Source organism: Oncorhynchus kisutch, linkage group LG12 (assembly GCF_002021735.2).
Source record: "Oncorhynchus kisutch isolate 150728-3 linkage group LG12, Okis_V2, whole genome shotgun sequence".
NCBI classification, from domain to species: domain Eukaryota; kingdom Metazoa; phylum Chordata; class Actinopteri; order Salmoniformes; family Salmonidae; genus Oncorhynchus; species Oncorhynchus kisutch.
The window spans coordinates 1017524-1036038 of NC_034185.2; the positions used below are offsets into that span (position 1 = coordinate 1017524).

Consider the following 18515-nt stretch of genomic DNA (forward strand, 5'->3'; position numbering starts at 1 on the left):
GTGAATGACAGTATCTGTATCTGTGAATGACAGTATCTGTATCGGCTGGGAATGACAGTATCTGTATCTGGGAATGACAGTATCTATATCTGGGAATGACATTATCTGTATCTGCTGGGAATGACAGTATCTGTATCGGCTGGGAATGACAGTATCTGTATCTGGGAATGACAGTATCTGTATCGGCTGGGAATGACAGTATCTGTATCTGGGAATGACAGTATCTGTATCGGCTGGGAATGACAGTATCTGTATCGGCTGGGAATGACAGTATCTGTATCGGCTGGGAATGACAGTATCTGTATCGGCTGGGAATGACAGTATCTGTATCGGCTGGGAATGACAGTATCTGTATCGGCTGGGAATGACAGTATCTGTATCGGCTGGGAATGACAGTGTCTGTATGACAGTATCTGTTTCTGCTGGGAATGACAGTATATGTATCTGGGAATGACATTGTCTGTATCTGGGAATGACAGTATCTGTATCGGCTGTTAATGGCAGTATCTGTATCGGCTGGGAATGGCAGTATCTGTATCAGCTGGGAGTGACAGTATCTGTATCGGCTGGGATTGACAGTATCTGTATCTGCTGGGAATGACCGTGTCTGTATCGGCTGGGAATGACAGTATATGTATCTGGGAATGACAGTATCTGTATCTACTGGGAATGACAGTGTCTGTATCGGCTGGGAATGACAGTATCTGCATCGGCTGGGAATGACAGTATCTGTGTCGGCTGGAAATGACAATGAAAGATGATGGTGAACTTTGTTATATTAGCAGAACACTGATTATATGGTATTATGTAAAGGGTTGTTTATTCTACATGGACTTCTTGCTATTGTTGAAAGATACCATAACACTTTACCTAATATCTACATAAATACAGCAATTGCTGCTGACCAGTGGAGGCTGCTGAGGGGAGGACAGCTCATAATAATGGCTGGAACAGTTAAAATGTAATGGAAACCATGTTTGATGTATCTGATGCCATTCCACCCCTTCCGCTGCAGCCATTACCATGAGCCTGTTCTCCCCAATTAAGGTGCCTCCAACCTCCTGTGCTCATGTGCTACTGACCTATTCAAAGCTTCCTCCGGCATCTCACCATAACTGTAGTTATTGAACTCAACTTGCAGGAGGTTTGTTGGGATTAAATGGAAGGGGAACAACTGCCCTTAATTTGAATGACCTTGCCCGTAATAGGGGGATTGAACATCGTGCATTCGTTGGTAAAGTTATACTGGGTACATCCGCCACATCCTCAGGGAAGTTAGAAACCAATATACACAGGCAGTTAGACAAGCCAAGGCTTGCTTTTTCAAGCAGAAATTTGCTTCCTGCAACACAAACACAAACTCAAAAAAGTTCTGGGACACTGTAAAGTCCATGGAGAATAAGAACACCTCCTCCCAGCTGCCAACTGCACTGAGTATAGGAAATAAATCCACTATAATTTCAATAAGCATTTTTCTACGGCTGGTCATGCTTTCCACCTGGCTACCCCTACCCCGGTCAACAGCACTGCACCCCCACAGCAACTCGCCCAATCCTTCGCCATTTCTCCTTCTCCCAAATCCAGATAGCTGATGTTCTGAAAGAGCTGCAAAATCTGGACCCCTACAAATCAGCCGGGCTAGACAATCTGGACCCTCTCTTTCTAAAATGATCTGCCGAAATTGTTGCAACCCCTATTACTAGCCTGTTCAACCTCTCTTTCGTGTCATCTGAGATTCCCAAAGATTGGAAAGCAGCTGCGGTCACCCCCCTCTTCAAAGGGGGGTACACTCTTGACCCTAACTGTTACAGACCTATATCTATCCTACCCTGCCTTTCTAAGGTCTTCGAAAGTCAAGTCAACAAACAGATTACCGACCATTTCGAATCCCACCGTACCTTCTCCACTATGCAATCTGGTTTCAGAGCTGGTCATGGGTACACCTCAGCCACGCTCAAGGTCCTAAACGATATCTTAACCGCCACGAATAAGAAACAATACTGTGCAGCCGTATTCATTGACCTGGTCAAGGCTTTCGACTCTGTCAATCTTTCCTTCCAGTTCTCTGCTGCCAACGACTGGAACGAACACAAATATTTGACACTGGAAACACTTATCTCCCTCACTAGCTTTAAGCACCAGCTGTCAGAGCAGCTCACATATTACTGCACCTGTACATAGCCCATCTATAATTTAGCTCAAACAACTACCTTTTCACCAACTGTATTTATTTATTTTGGTCCTTTGCACCCCATTATTTATATTTCTACTTTGCACTTTCTTCCATTGCAAAACTACCATTCCAGTGTTTAATTGCTATATTGTATTTACTTCGCCACCATGACCTTTTTTTGCCTTTACCTCCCTTATCTCACCTCATTTGCTCACATTGTATATAGACTTATTTTTCTATTTTATTATTGACTGTATGTTTGTTTTATCCCATGTGTAACTCTGTGTTGTTGTATGTGTCGAACTGCTTTGCTTTATCTTGGCCAGGTCGCAGTTGTAAATGAGAACTTGTTCTCAACTGGCCTACCTGGTGAAAAAAATAAAATATATCTATAGTTACCGTCCGGCACTTTGTCTAGAAAGGTACTGCGTGTTGGAAGACCAGACCTCACCAACATTTGACTGATGTTGAGGGTGCGTCTGTCTTGGTGGTGGCAAGGACACACCCAAGAAGAAACACCCGCATCAAACCTCAAGTCAACTTATGGCTGCCAGCATTTCTTGAGGAGCAAGCCAAACACTACTCCACCCATGCTCCACATTTTCCAGTACACAGCTTTGACCTACGACAGTAGCTATGCTGGTCTATTGTACTTCAAACTGTGTAAGCAGGTTGCTTAGGATTCAAACCTTCTCAAACAGCCTAATTCATACTATTCAGTGGAATAAGGGACTTTAGTGTCCTGAAAGGAAAATCATGTATACACTGTATATCTAACACATTTACACTAGGCCTATACAGTTGAAGTCAGAAGTTTACATACACTGAGGTTGGAGTCATTAAAACTCGCTTTTCAACCACCACAAATTTCTTGTTAACAAACTATAGCTTTGGCAAGTCGGTTAGGACATCTACTTTGTGCATGACACAAGTCATTTTTACAACACTTGTTTACAGATTATTTCCCTTACACCCTCGGAGTGTGGTGTCAGGAAAATAACCTCACACTCAACGTCAACAAAATTAAGGAGATGATTGTGGACTTCAGGAAACAGCAGAGGGAACACCCCCCTATCCACATTGAAGGAACAGTAGTGGAGAGGGTAGTAAAGTTTTAAGTTCCTCGGCGTACACATCACAGACAAACTGAATTGGTCCACCCACACAGACAGCATCGTGAAGCAGCGCGTGAAGCAACCTCAGGAGGCTGAAGAAATTCGTCTTGTCACCAAAAGCACCCACAAACTTCTACAGATGCACAATCGAGAGCATCCTGGCGGGCTGTATCACCGCCTGGTACGGCAACTGCTCCGCCCACAACCGTAAGGCTCTCCAGAGGGTAGTGAGGTCTGCACAACGCATCACCGGGGGCAAACTACCTGCCCTCCAGGACACCTACACCACCCGATGTTACAGGAAGACCATAAAGATCATCAAGGACAACAACCACCCGAGCCACTGCCTGTTCACCCCGCTATCATCCAGAAGGCGAGGTCAGTACAGGTGTATCAAAGCTGGGACCGAGAGACTGAAAAACAGCTTCTATCTCAAGGCCATCAGACTGTTAAACAGCCACCACTAACATTGAGTGGCTGCTGCCAACACACTGACTCAACTCCAGCCACTTTAATAATGGGAATTGATGGGAAATGATGTAAAATATATCACTAGCCACTTTAAACAATGCTACCTAATATAATGTTTACATACCCTACATTATTCATCTCATATGTATACGTATATACTGTACTCTATATCATCTACTGCATCTTTATGTAATACATGTATCACTAGCCACTTTAACTATGCCACTTTGTTTACATACTCATCTCATATGTATATTCTGTACTCGATACCATCTACTGTATCTTGCCTATGCCGCTCTGTACCATCACTCATTCATATATCTTTACAGTGCCTTGCGAAAGTATTCGGCCCCCTTGAACTTTGCAACCTTTTGCCACATTTCAGGCTTCAAACATAAAGATATAAAACTGTATTTTTTTGTGAAGAATCAACAACAAGTGGGACACAATCATGAAGTGGAACGACATTTATTGGATATTTCAAACTTTTTTAACAAAAATCAAAAACTGAAAAATTGGGCGTGCAAAATTATTCAGCCCCCTTAAGTTAAAACTTTGTAGCGCCACCTTTTGCTGCGATTACAGCTGTAATCTTGGGGTATGTCTCTATCAGTTTTGCACATCGAGAGACTGAAATTTTTTCCCATTCCTCCTTGCAAAACAGCTCGAGCTCAGTGAGGTTGGATGGAGAGCATTTGTGAACAGCAGTTTTCAGTTCTTTCCACAGATTCTCGATTGGATTCAGGTCTGGACTTTGACTTGGCCATTCTAACACCTGGATATGTTTATTTTTGAACCATTCCATTCTAGATTTTGCTTTATGTTTTGGATCATTGTCTTGTTGGAAGACAAATCTCCGTCCCAGTCTCAGGTCTTTTGCAGACTCCATCAGGTTTTCTTCCAGAATTGTCCTGTATTTGGCTCCATCCATCTTCCCATCAATTTTAACCATCTTCCCTGTCCCTGTTGAAGAAAAGCAGGCCCAAACCATGATGCTGCCACCACCATGTTTGACAGTGGGGATGGTGTGTTCAGGGTGATGAGGTGTGTTGCTTTTACGCCAAACATAACGTTTTGCATTGTTGCCAAAAAGTACAATTTTGGTTTCATCTGACCAGAGCACCTTCTTCCACATGTTTGGTGTGTCTCCCAGGTGGCTTGTGGCAAACTTTAAACAACACTTTTTATGGATGTCTTTAAGAAATGGCTTTCTTCTTGCCACTCTTCCATAAAGGCCAGATTTGTGCAATATACAGCTGATTGTTGTCCTATGGACAGAGTCTCCCACCTCAGCTGTAGATCTCTGCAGTTCATCCAGAGTGATCATGGGCCTTTTGGCTGCATCTCTGATCAGTCTTCTCCTTGTATGAGCTGAAAGTTTAGAGGGACGGCCAGGTCTTGGTAGATTTGCAGTGGTCTGATACTCCTTCCATTTCAATATTATCGCTTGCACAGTGCTCCTTGGGATGTTTAAAGCTTGGGAAATCTTTTTGTATCCAAATCCGGCTTTAAACTTCTTCACAACAGTATCTCGGACCTGCCTGGTGTGTTCCTTGTTCTTCATAATGCTCTCTGCGCTTTTAACGGACCTCTGAGACTATCACAGTGCAGGTGCATTTATACGGAGACTTGATTACACACAGGTGGATTGTATTTATCATCATTAGTCATTTAGGTCAACATTGGATCATTCAGAGATCCTCACTGAACTTCTGGAGAGAGTTTGCTGCACTGAAAGTAAGGGGGCTGAATAATTTAGCAACGCCCAATTTTTCAGTTTTATATCTTTGTGTTTGAAGCCTGAAATGTGGCAAAAGGTCGCAAAGTTCAAGGGGGCCGAATACTTTCGCAAGGCACTGTATGTACATATTCTTTATCCCCTTACACTTGTGTGTATAAGACAGTAGTTTTGGAATTGTTAGTTAGATTACTTGTTGGTTATTACTGCATTGTCGGAACTAGAAGCACAAGCATTTAGCTACACTCGCATTAACATCTGCTAACCATGTGTATGTGACAAATACAATTTGATTTGATTTGATTTTATCACAATTCCAGTGGGTCTGAAGTTGACTGTGCCTTTTAAACAGCTTGGAAAATTCCAGAAAATTATGTCATGGCTTTAGAAGCTTCTGATAGGTTAATTGACATAATTTGAGTCCATTTGAGGTGTACCTGTGGATGTATTTCAAGGCCTACCTTCAAACTCAGTGCCTCTTTGACATCATGGGAAAATCAAAAGAAATCAGCCAAGACCTCAGAAAAAAAATTGTAGACTTACACAAGTCTGGTTCATCATTGGGAGCAATTTCCAAACGCCTGAAGGTACCACATTCATCTGTACAATAGTATGCACGTATAAACACCATGGGACCACGCAGCCGCTCAGGAAGGAGACGCGTTTTCTCTTCACATTCTTAAAATGAAGTGGTGATCCCAACTGACCTAAGACAGGGAATTTTTACTAGGATTGAATGTCAGGAATTGTGAAAAACTGAGTTTAAATGTTTTTGGCTAAGGTGTGAACTTCCGACTTCAACTGTATCTGAAAACACATCCTAATGATAGGACAATTATGTATATACTGTATATCTATCATTAGGATGTATTTTTAGATGTAGGCCTAGTGTAAATGTGTTACAGTAACATGTTAGGAAAATAATGTACAGTAGCAAGAAAAAGTATGTGAACTGTTTGGAATGACCTGGATTTCTGCATAAATTGGTCATTTGATCTGATCTTCATCTAAGTCACAACAACAATAGATAAACATAGTTTGCTCAAACTAATAACACTCATTTATGTCTATATTGAATACATCATTTAAACATTCATAGTGTAGGTTGGAAAAGATATGTGAACCCCTAGGCTAATGACTTCTCCATTTAACTAGGCAAGTCAGTTTAAGAACAAATTATTATTTTCAATGATGGCCTAGGAACAGTGGGTTAACTGCCTTGTTCAGGGGCAGAAAGACAGATTTTTACCTTGGTGGATTTGATCTTGCAACCTTTTGGGTTACAAGTCCAACGCTCTAACCACTAGGCTACCTGCCACCCCAGGAGTCAGCTAACCTGAAGTCCAATCAATGAGACGAGATTGGAGATGTTGGTTAGAGCTGCCTAGCCCTATAAAAAACACTCACAAAATGTGAGTTTACTATTCACAAGAAGCATTGCCTGATGTGAGCCATGCCACGAACAAAAGAGATCTCAGAAGATTAAGAATTGTTGACTTGTATAAAGCTGGAAAGGGTTACAAAAGTATCTCTAAAAGCCTTGATGTTCATCAGTCCAAGGTAAGACCAATTGTCTATAAATGGAGAAAGTTCATCACTGTTGCTACTCTCCCTAGGAGTGGTCGTCCTGCAAAGATGACTGCAAGAGCACTGTGCAAAATGCTCAATGAGGTTAAGAAGAATCTTATAGTGTCAGCTAAAGACTTACAGAAATCTCTGGAACATGCTAACATCTCTGTTGACAAGTCTACGATATGTCAAACACTAAACAAGATTGGTGTTCACAGGAGGTCACCACGGAAGAAGCCACTGCTGTCCAATTTTTTTTGCAAAAGTGCACCTGGATGTTCCACAGCACAACTAGGGTAGCCTAGTGGTTAGCGCGTTGGACTAGTAACCAGAAGGTTGCAAGTTCAAACCCCAGAGCTGACAAGGTACAAATATGTCGTTCTGCCCCGGAACAGTGGGTTCTGCATGTTCATAGGCCGTCATTGAAAATAAGAATTTGTTCTTAACTGACTTGCCTAGTTAAATAAAACAATTCTGTGGACAGGTGAAACTACAGTTTAGTTGTTTGGAAGGAACACACACACTAATTATGGAGAAAAAAAGGCACAGCACAGCACACCAACATCAAAATCCAACTGTAAAGGCTGGTGGAGGGAGCATCATGGTTTGGAGTTGCTTTGCTGCCTCAGGGCCTGGACAGCTTGCCATTATCGATGGAAAAATCAAGACATTTTGCAGGAGAATGTTAGGCTATCTGTCCGCCAATTGAAGCTCAACAGAAGTTGGGTGATGCAACAGTACAACGACCCAAAACACAGAAGAAAACGAACAACCGAAAAGCTTCAACAGAAGAAATTACACCTTCTGGAGTCCTGACCTCAACCCGATTGAGATGCTGTGGCGTGACCTCGAGAACAGTTCACACCAGACATCCCAAGAATATTGCTGAACTGAAACAGTTTTGTAAAGAGGAATGGTCCAACATTTCTCCTGACCGTTGTGCAGGTCTGATCCACAACTACAGAAAACGTTTGGTTGAGGTTATTGTTGCCAAAGGGACAACCAGTGAATGTTTACATGGTGTGTTCAATAAAGACATGAAAACGTAGAATTGTGTGTTATTAGTTTAAGCAGACTGTCTATTATTGAGACCTAGATGAAGTATAGATCAAATTTAATGAACAATTTATGTAGAAATACATGTATTTTCAAAGGGTTCACATTTGTTTTTGCCACTGTATATATGTAGTGTAGATCTATCATTAGGATGTATTTTTAGATATAGGTTTAGTGTAAATGTGTATTGTAGCGTCATCTTTGCAAATATGAATAAAATACAACTTTAAGCTACATAATAATTTGACAGAGGTAATGAACTGTCCATTGATCAGCACAGCAATTGATAAAACAGGACCATGTTTGAAAAAAATAAATAAAAAAAAGTTTCTGAAATTAAGTCCATTTTTACACAGGGTAGCAAACGGTTACAGAAATCCTGAATGCAGACAGGCTCTATAGACCTCTATAACGGTGAGCTTGAAGACAACAGCTCTGAGACATGTTCTATATAGTTACTAAATACATGTTGGCAGACAGCTCTGAGACATGTTCTGTATAGTGTACACAGTGGTAATCAAGATACCTGACATTTTTCAGACCAGGCTAGTAGAAAATGTTGGTCTCCTCAAATATCCCATGGCCCAGATTTTGGATGCAGGGCAGTAGGAATTGTTGTATAGAAGTAATTTAAAAAATCAATAAGTTCCATCCCTGAGTGTCCATATTTGTATGTAATGTTTGTATGTCATTTTTGTGTTAAAATGAACAATTCTTTCTAATCAATCACCACACAATAAACTGACAGGTGTTTGTAGAGTAATTTTATTAGAAAACACCTGCACTGAATGAGACAGCACTAATGCAAGCAGAGGTATGGCATCTGACTGCTACTCTCGATGGTCCTCTTCAGCCACCTGTGAGGAGAGAGAAGTCAAGTCAAATCCTGATGACCAAATGGCACCCCGTTCCCTATATTTGACCCTATGGGCTTTGGTCTATAGTAGTGCACTAAATACTAAATAGGATTCCATTTGGAACGAAAGAACAGACTGACAGGATGGTTAGAAAACTGGTAGGGGTAAACTGATACCAATATCTGGGGGCAGAACCTCCAATGGCTGACTAGCAGAGTTATCATCCCTTTCTTCAGACCCTCTTTACCTCATCCTCACTCCCCAGCCCCCCATCACCCCATCACTCCTCTCCCTAACCCCATCACTCCTCTCCCTAACCTCATCACTCCTCTCCCTAACCTCATCCTCACTCCCTCACTCCTCTCCCTAACCCCATCACTCCTCTCCCTAACCTCATCCTCACTCCCCCTCACTCCTCTCCCTAAACCCATCACTCCTCTCCCTAACCTCATCCTCACTCCCCATCACTCCTCTCCCAAACCCCATCACTCCTCTCCCTAACCCCATCACTCCTCTCCCTAACCTCATCCTCACTCTCCCTAACCTCATCCTCACTCCCCCTCACTCCTCTCCCTAAACCCATCACTCCTCTCCCTAACCTCATCCTCACTCCCCATCACCTCATCCTCACTCCCCATCACTCCTCTCCCAAACCCCATCACTCCTCTCCCTAACCCCCATCACTCCTCTCCCTAACCTCATCCTCACTCTCCCTAACCTCATCCTCACTCTCCCTAACCTCATCCTCACTCCCCCTCACCCTAACCTCATCCTCACTCCCCCTCACTCCTCTCCCTAACACAATCACTCCTCTCCTTAACCTCATCCTCACTCCTCTCCCTAACCCCATCACTCCTCTCCCTAACCCCATCACTCCTCTCCCTAACCCCATCACTCCTCTCCCTAACCCCATCACTCCTCTCCCTAACCTCATCCTCACTCTCCCTAACCCCATCACTCCACTCCCTAACCTCATCCTCACTCCCTCACTCCTTTCCCTAACCCCATCACTCCTCTCCCTAACCTCATCCTCACTCTCCCTAACCCCATCACTCCTCTCCCTAACCTCATCCTCACTCCTCTCCCTAACCTCATCCTCACTCTCCCTAACCCCATCACTCCTCTCCCTAACCTCATCCTCACTCCCCCTCACTCCTCTCCCTAACCCCATCACTCCTCTCCCTAACCTCATCCTCACTCCTCTCCCTAACCCCATCACTCCTCTCCCTAACCTCATCCTCACTCCCCCCATCACTCCCCCCACACCTCATCCTCACCCCCCCTATCACTCCCCCCCACACCTCATCCTCACACCCCATCACTCCTCCACCCTCACACCCCATCACTTCTCCCCCCACACCCCATCACTCCTCCCCCCTCACACCCCATCACTCCTTTCTCACCCCACCCACTCTCCTCACCCCATCTCTCCTCCTCTTTCTCACCCCACCCCCTCTCCTCCTCAACCCCCCCCCCCCCCCCCCCCCATCTCTCCTCCTCACCCCAACCCTTCTCCTCCTCACCCCACGCCCTCTCCTCACCTCCATCTCTCCTCCTCTCTGGAAAAACCAGTTCTACTCCAGTTTCTTGGGGTTGTTGACAGCTACGTAGTGATACAGAACCACCAGCAGGAACAGAGACACACCCAACATGTTGGCAAAGATGGCCAGCTGCACGTCAGTCACCATTCTGGAGGGGGGGCAGAAACATACATAACATCACCATACTGGAGGGGGGGACCAAAACATACATAATATCACCATTCTGGAGGGGGGGGGGGGCAGAAACATACATAATATCACCATTCTGGAGGCGGGGACCAAAACATACATAATATCACCATTCTGGAGGGGGGGGGGGGGCAGAAACATACATAATATCACCATTCTGGAGGGGGGGGGGGGGGCAGAAAAATACATAATATCACCATTCTGGAAGGGGGGACCAAAACATACATAATATCACCATTCTGGAGGGGGGGCAGAAACATACATAATTTCACCATTCTGGAGGGGGGGCAGAAACATACATAATATCACCATTCTGGAGGGGGGGGGGGAAACACACACTATACCACCATGTTTTAACCAGGTAGGCCAGTTGAGAACAAGCTCTCAATTACAACTGCGACCGGGCCAAGATAAAGCAGAGCACTACGACACAGAGTTACACATAAATGTACAGTCAATAACACAATAGATAAATCTATATACAGTGTGTGCAAATGTAGAAGAGTAAGGATGTAAGACAATAAAAAGGCCATAGTGGTGAAGAAATTACAATTTAACATTAACACTGGAGTGATTGATGTGCAGATGAGGTGCAAGTAGAGATACTGGGGTGAAAAAGAGCAAGAGGGTAAGTAATAATATTGGGATGAGGTAGTCTGGTGTGCTATTTACAGATGGGCTATGTACAGGTACAGTGATCAGTAAGCTGCTCTGACAGCTGGTGCTTAAAGCTAGTGAGGAAGAAATGAGTCTCCAGCTTCAGTGATTTTTTGCTATTCTTTCCAGTCATTGGCAGCAGAGAACTGGAAGGAAAGGCAGCCATAGGAAGTGTTGGCTTTGGGGGTGACCAGTGAAATATACCTGCTGGAGCGCATGCTACGGGTGGGTGTTGCTATGGTGACCAGCAAGCTGAGATAAGGCGGGGACTTTACCTAGCAAAGACTTATAGATGACCTGGAGCCAGTGGGTTTGGCGACGAGTATGAAGCGAGGGCCAGCCAACGAGAGCGTACAGGTCGCAGTGGTGGGTAGTATATGGGGCTTTGGTGACAAAACGGATGGCACTGTGATAGACTGCATCCAATTTGCTGAGTAGAGTGTTGGAGGCTATTTTGTAAATGACATCGCCAAAGTCGAGGATCGGTAGGATAATCAGTTTTACGAGGGTATGTTTGGCAGCATGAGTGAAGGAGGCTTTGTTGCGAAATAGGAAGCCGATTCTAGATTTAATTTTGGATTGGAGATGCTTAATGTGAGTCTGGAAGGAGAGTTTACAGTCTAACCAGACAACTAGGTATTTGTAGTTATCCACATATTCTAAGTCCGAACCGTCCAGAGTAGTGATGCTAGTCGGACAAGAGGGTGCGGGCAGCAATCGGTTGAAGAGCATGCATTTAGTTTTACTAGCATTTAAAAGCAGTTGGAGGCCACGGAAGGAGTGTTGTATGGCGTTGAAGCTAGTTTGGGGGTTTGTTAGCACAGTGTCCAAAGAAGGGCCAGATGTATACAGAATGGTGTCGTCTGCGTAGAGGTGGATCAGGGAATCACCAGCAGCAAGAGCGACATCATTGATATATACAGAGAAAATAGTCGGCCTGAGAATTGAAACCTGTTGCACCCCCATAGACTGCCAGAGGTCCGGACAACAGGCCCTCCGATTTGACACACTGAACTCTATCAGATAAGTAGTTGGTGAACCAGACGAGGCAGTCATTTGAGAAGCCAAGGCTATTGAGTCTGTCGATAAGAATGCTGTGATTGACAGAGTTGACAGCCCTGGCCAGGTCGATGAAGACGGCTGCACAGTACTGTCTTTTATCAATGGCGGTTATTATATCGTTTAGGACCTTGAGCGTGGCTGAGGTGCACCCATGACCAGCTCGGAAACCAGATTGCATAGTGGAGAAGGTAACGTGGGATTCGAAATGGTGGGCGATCTGTTTGTTAATATCCTTCCAGGATCGATTAGAAAGGCCTGCTCGCTGAAGTGTTTTAGGGAGCGTTTGACAGTGATGAGGGGTGGTCGTTTTACCGCGGACCCATTACAGACGCAGGCCCGCTAACTGCTACCTTGTCTAGCCCGGGCCTACAAACTGTTAGCTTGTTAGCACAGGCCTGCTAACCGCCTGAATCGCCGCGTCCCAAACGCCCACCGGACCCATATTTACTTTCTATCTCTTTTGACTTTTAATTTGTTTATACCTTCCGGAAACCTGCCTCACCCAATGTGATACGGAATCGCTATTATTTTTTATTTATTTTTAGAACACACTCAAGAACCTCCAGAAGCTAACCAGCTAACTAGCTACAAGCTATTTAGTCATTGTTCGTTTTTTTAACCTGGATAACACTCGCCAGTCCAGCTTCCCTTCCCCATCCACCGCTGCCCCCTGGACACTGATCTCTTGGCTACATAGCTGATGCACGCTGGACTGTCCATAAATCACGGTACTCCATTCTGCTTGTTTGTTTTATCTGTTGGCCCCGTTGCCTAGTCTACGCCATTTTACCTGCTGTTGTTGTGCTAGCTGATTAGCTGTTGTCTCACCTACTGTTTTAGCTAGCTTTCCCAATTCAACACCTGTGATTACTGTATGCCTCGCTGTATGTCTCTCTCAAATGTCAATATGCCTTGTATACTGTTGTTCAGGTTAGTTATCATTGTTTTAGTTCACAATGGAGCCCCTAGTTCCACTCTTCATACCCCTGATAACTCCTTTGTCCCACCTCCCACACATGCGGTGACCTCACCCATTACTACCAGCATGTCCAGAGACACAACCTCTCTCATCATCACCCAGTGCCTGGGCTTACCTCCGCTGTACCCGCACCCCACCATACCCCTGTCTGCGCATTATGCCCTGAATATATTCTACCATGCCCAGAAACCTGCTCCTCTTATTCTCTGTCCCCAACGCTCTAGGCGACCAGTTTTGATAGCCTTTAGCCGCACCCTCATACTACTCCTTCTCTGTTCCGCGGGTGATGTGGAGGTAAACCCAGGCCCTGCATGTCCCCAGGCACCCTCATTTGTTGACTTCTGTGTTCGAAAAAGCCTTGGTTTCATGCATGTCAACATCAGAAGCCTCCTCCCTAAGTTTGTCTTACTCACTGCTTTAGCACACTCTGCTAACCCTGATGTCCTTGCTGTGTCTGAATCCTGGCTCAGGAAGGCCACCAAAAATTCAGAGATTTCCATACCCAACTATAACATCTTCCGTCAAGATAGAACTGCCAAAGGGGGAGGAGTTGCAGTTTACTGCAGAGATGGCCTGCAAAGTAATGTCATACTTTCCAGGTCCATACCCAAACAGCTCGAACTACTAATTTTGAAAATTACTCTCTCCAGAAATAAGTCTCTCACGGTTGCCGCCTGCTACCGACCCCCCTCAGCTCCCAGCTGTGCCCTGGACACCATTTGTGAATTGATCGCCCCCCATCTAGCTTCAGAGTTTGTTCTGTTAGGTGACCTAAACTGGGATATGCTTAACACCCCGCCAGTCCTACAATCTAAGCTAGATGCCCTCAATCTCACACAAATCATCAAGGAACCCACCAGGTACAACCCTAACTCTGTAAACAAGGGCACCCTCATAGACGTCATCCTGACCAACTGGCCCTCCAAATACACCTCCGCTGTCTTCAACCAGGATCTCAGCGATCACTGCCTCATTGCCTGTATCCGCTACGGAACCGCAGTCAAACGACCACCCCTCATCACTGTCAAGCGCTCCCTAAAACACTTCTGTGAGCAGGCCTTTCTAATCGACCTGGCCCGGGTATCCTGGAAGGACATTGACCTCATCCCGTCAGTTGAGGATGCCTGGTCATTCTTTAAAAGTAACTTCCTCACCATTTTAGATAAGCATGCTCCGTTCAAAAAATGCAGAACTAAGAACAGATACAGCCCTTGGTTCACCCCAGACCTGACTGCCCTCGACCAGCACAAAAACATCCTGTGGCGGACTGCAATAGCATCGAATAGTCCCCGTGATATGCAACTGTTCAGGGAAGTCCGGAACCAATACACGCAGTCAGTCAGGAAAGCTAAGGCCAGCTTCTTCAGGCAGAAGTTTGCATCCTGTAGCTCCAACTCCAAAAAGTTCTGGGACACTGTGAAGTCCATGGAGAACAAGAGCACCTCCTCCCAGCTGCCCACTGCACTGAGGCTAGGTAACACGGTCACCACTGATAAATCCATGATTATCGAAAACTTCAATAAGCATTTCTCAACGGCTGGCCATGCCTTCCGCCTGGCTACTTCAACCTCGGCCAACAGCTCCGCCCCCCCCGCAGCTCCTCGCCCAAGCCTCTCCAGGTTCTCCTTTACCCAAATCCAGATAGCAGATGTTCTGAAAGAGCTGCAAAACCTGGACCCGTACAAATCAGCTGGGCTTGACAATCTGGACCCTCTATTTCTGAAACTATCTGCCACCATTGTCGCAACCCCTATTACCAGCCTGTTCAACCTCTCTTTCATCTCGTCTGAGATCCCCAAGGATTGGAAAGCTGCCGCAGTCATCCCCCTCTTCAAAGGGGGAGACACCCTGGACCCAAACTGTTACAGACCTATATCCATCCTGCCCTGCCTATCTAAGGTCTTCGAAAGCCAAGTCAACAAACAGGTCACTGACCATCTCGAATCCCACCGTACCTTCTCCGCTGTGCAATCTGGTTTCCGAGCCGGTCATGGGTGCACCTCAGCCACACTCAAGGTACTAAACGACATCATAACCGCCATCGATAAAAGACAGTACTGTGCAGCCGTCTTCATCGACCTCGCCAAGGCTTTCGACTCTGTCAATCACCATATTCTTATCGGCAGACTCAGTAGCCTCGGTTTTTCGGATGACTGCCTTGCCTGGTTCACCAATTACTTTGCAGACAGAGTTCAGTGTGTCAAATCGGAGGGCATGCTGTCCGGTCCTCTGGCAGTCTCTATGGGGGTGCCACAGGGTTCAATTCTCGGGCCGACTCTTTTCTCTGTGTATATCAATGATGTTGCTCTTGCTGCGGGCGATTCCCTGATCCACCTCTACGCAGACGACACCATTCTATATACTTTCGGCCCGTCTTTGGACACTGTGCTATCTAACCTCCAAACAAGCTTCAATGCCATACAACACTCCTTCCGTGGCCTCCAACTGCTCTTAAACGCTAGTAAGACCAAATGCATGCTTTTCAACCGGTCGCTGCCTGCACCTGCATGCCCGACTAGCATCACCACCCTGGATGGTTCCGACCTAGAATATGTGGACGTCTATAAGTACCTAGGTGTCTGGCTAGACTGCAAACTCTCCTTCCAGACTCATATCAAACATCTCCAATCGAAAATCAAATCAAGAGTCGGCTTTCTATTCCGCAACAAAGCCTCCTTCACTCAAGCCGCCAAGCTTACCCTAGTAAAACTGACTATCCTACCGATCCTCGACTTCGGCGATGTCATCTACAAAATGGCTTCCAACACTCTACTCAGCAAACTGGATGCAGTCTATCACAGTGCCATCCGTTTTGTCACTAAAGCACCTTATACTACCCACCACTGCGACTTGTATGCTCTAGTCGGCTGGCCCTCGCTACATATTCGCCGCCAGACCCACTGGCTCCAGGTCATCTACAAGTCTATGCTAGGTAAAGCTCCGCCTTATCTCAGCTCACTGGTCACGATGGCAACACCCATCCGTAGCACGCGCTCCAGCAGGTGTATCTCACTGATCATCCCTAAAGCCAACACCTCATTTGGCCGCCTTTCGTTCCAGTACTCTGCTGCCTGTGACTGGAACGAATTGCAAAAATCGCTGAAGTTGGAGACTTTTATCTCCCTCACCAACTTCAAACATCAGCTATCTGAGCAGCTAACCGATCGCTGCAGCTGTACATAGTCTATTGGTAAATAGCCCACCCTTTTCACCTACCTCATCCCCGTACTGTTTCTATTTATTTACTTTTCTGCTCTTCTGCACACCAATATCTCTACCTGTACATGACCATCTGATCTTTTATCACTCCAGTGTTAATCTGCAAAATTGTAATTATTTGCCTACCTCCTCATGCCTTTTGCACACATTGTATATAGACCCCCCCTTCGTTTTCTACTGTGTTATTGACTTGTTAATTGTTTACTCCATGTGTAACTCTTTGTTGTATGCTCACACTGCTATGCTTTATCTTGGCCAGGTCGCAGTTGCAAATGAGAACTTGTTCTCAACTAGCCTACCTGGTTAAATAAAGGTGAAAAAAAAAAAAAAAAAAAAAAAAAAAAATGAGGCAGTGATCGCTGAGATCCTGGTTGAAGACAGCAAAGGTGTATTTAGAGGGCATGTTGGTCAGGATGATATCTAAGAGGGAACCCATGGTTACAGATTAAGGATTGTACCTGGTAGGTTCCTTGATCATTTGTGTGAGATTGAGGGCATCTAGCTTAGATTGTAGCATGGCCGGGGTGTTAAGCATGTCCCAGTTTAGGTCACCTAACAGTACAAACTGAAGATGGATGAGGTGCGATCAATTCACATATGGTGTCCAGGGCAGAGCTGAGGGCTGAAGGGGTCTATAACAAGTGGCAACAGTGAGAGACTTGTTTCTGGAAAGGTGGATTTTTAAAAGTAGAAGCTTGAATTGTTTGGGCACAGAGCTGGATAGTGTGAGAACTCTGCAGGCTAACTCCACCCCCTTTGGCAGTTCTAACTTGTCGGAAAATATTATAGTTTGGAATGGAATTTCAGGATTTTTGGTGGCCTTTCTAAACCAGGATTCAGACACGGCTAGGACATCCGGGTTGGCAGTGTGTGCTAAAGCACTGAATAAAACAAAGTTAGGGAGGAGGCTTCTAATGTTAACATGCATGAAACCAAGGCTTTTGAAGTTTCAGAAGTCAACAAATGAGAGCGGCTGGGGAATGGGAGTGATACTGGGGGCTGCAGGGCCTGGGTTAACCTCTAACTCACCAGAGGAACATAGGAGGAGGAGTGTGGGGGCAGAAACACACATTATACCACCATTCTGGAGGGAGGGGGCAGAAACACACCTAATATCACCATTCTAGAAACTCGTTTGCGTTTTCCGTTTGGGGTAAACTGTTTGTGTTGCTAAACTTTTTACAACAGAATTGGAGTAATGATTACACCCCTGGTCATCCATGACAGGCAAGGAACTGAACACAAGTTAACTAGCTATCTACTTACCTACCCACCATTCATAATTAATCGGACAACTAGCTATCTATCTAGCTAACGTGCTAACGTGAGCTGCACCTGTATGGTTGGCACATTATGAATAGTTTAAAAAATAACATGATTATGGCTATTCTAATTTCTAGACACAGGTAGTTCCTTATCTGACGTTGGTGAGCAACTGTGTGAGCTGCATCCTTAGCCAACATTGCAGACATAAAAACTCGATATGAAATTGAATAGGAAGGCATCACCTACTAAGGCAAAATAATACAATGACATTTCAGCAAAAAAAAAAAGAGATAATTAAATCCTTACGTTATTCCTTGTTTATGTGTATTTTAGTCGGTTGCAGGTTCAGTTTTGTCTTTCTGATGTGTGACTATCCTCGGTTTCCGGTCCCGTCGCTTCGGACTAGCGCAGAGCGCCACGTCGACGTAGAGGGGAGGAGCCATGGGAACGGCGTTCATACAGCGGCCCATGACGTCACGCGGGATGCGTTCGATCTACTCCGGTTTCAGAGCACTCTATCCGAAATGCGCCAGAAGCGTAGAATAACTGATGAATTTACGAACACACCCCATGATTTCTAACAAAAAAACTGTGATAGAAGGAACGACTCAAAATCACGTTTG

At 45.2% G+C, this 18515-nt stretch overlaps 1 protein-coding gene across 1 annotated transcript; it reads right to left on the reverse strand.

The window, feature by feature from the left end:
• Positions 1-8869: 8869 nt before the first annotated feature.
• LOC109881383 (dolichyl-diphosphooligosaccharide--protein glycosyltransferase subunit 4) lies at positions 8870-18331 on the reverse strand. The gene is made up of 3 exons (XM_031836717.1): positions 18199-18331; positions 10521-10668; positions 8870-8979 (listed from the first exon to the last, which is right to left on the reverse strand). Exon 2 carries the CDS (start codon positions 10665-10667, stop codon positions 10554-10556), a length of 114 nt encoding a protein of 37 aa, XP_031692577.1. The 5' UTR covers position 10668; positions 18199-18331; the 3' UTR covers positions 8870-8979; positions 10521-10553.
• Between the last annotated feature and the right edge of the window lie 184 nt (positions 18332-18515).

Bases quoted from the DNA above. Each gene is read 5' to 3' on its own strand.
- LOC109881383 (XM_031836717.1), bottom strand. From the start codon at position 10,667: ATGGTGACTGACGTGCAGCTGGCCATCTTTGCCAACATGTTGGGTGTG.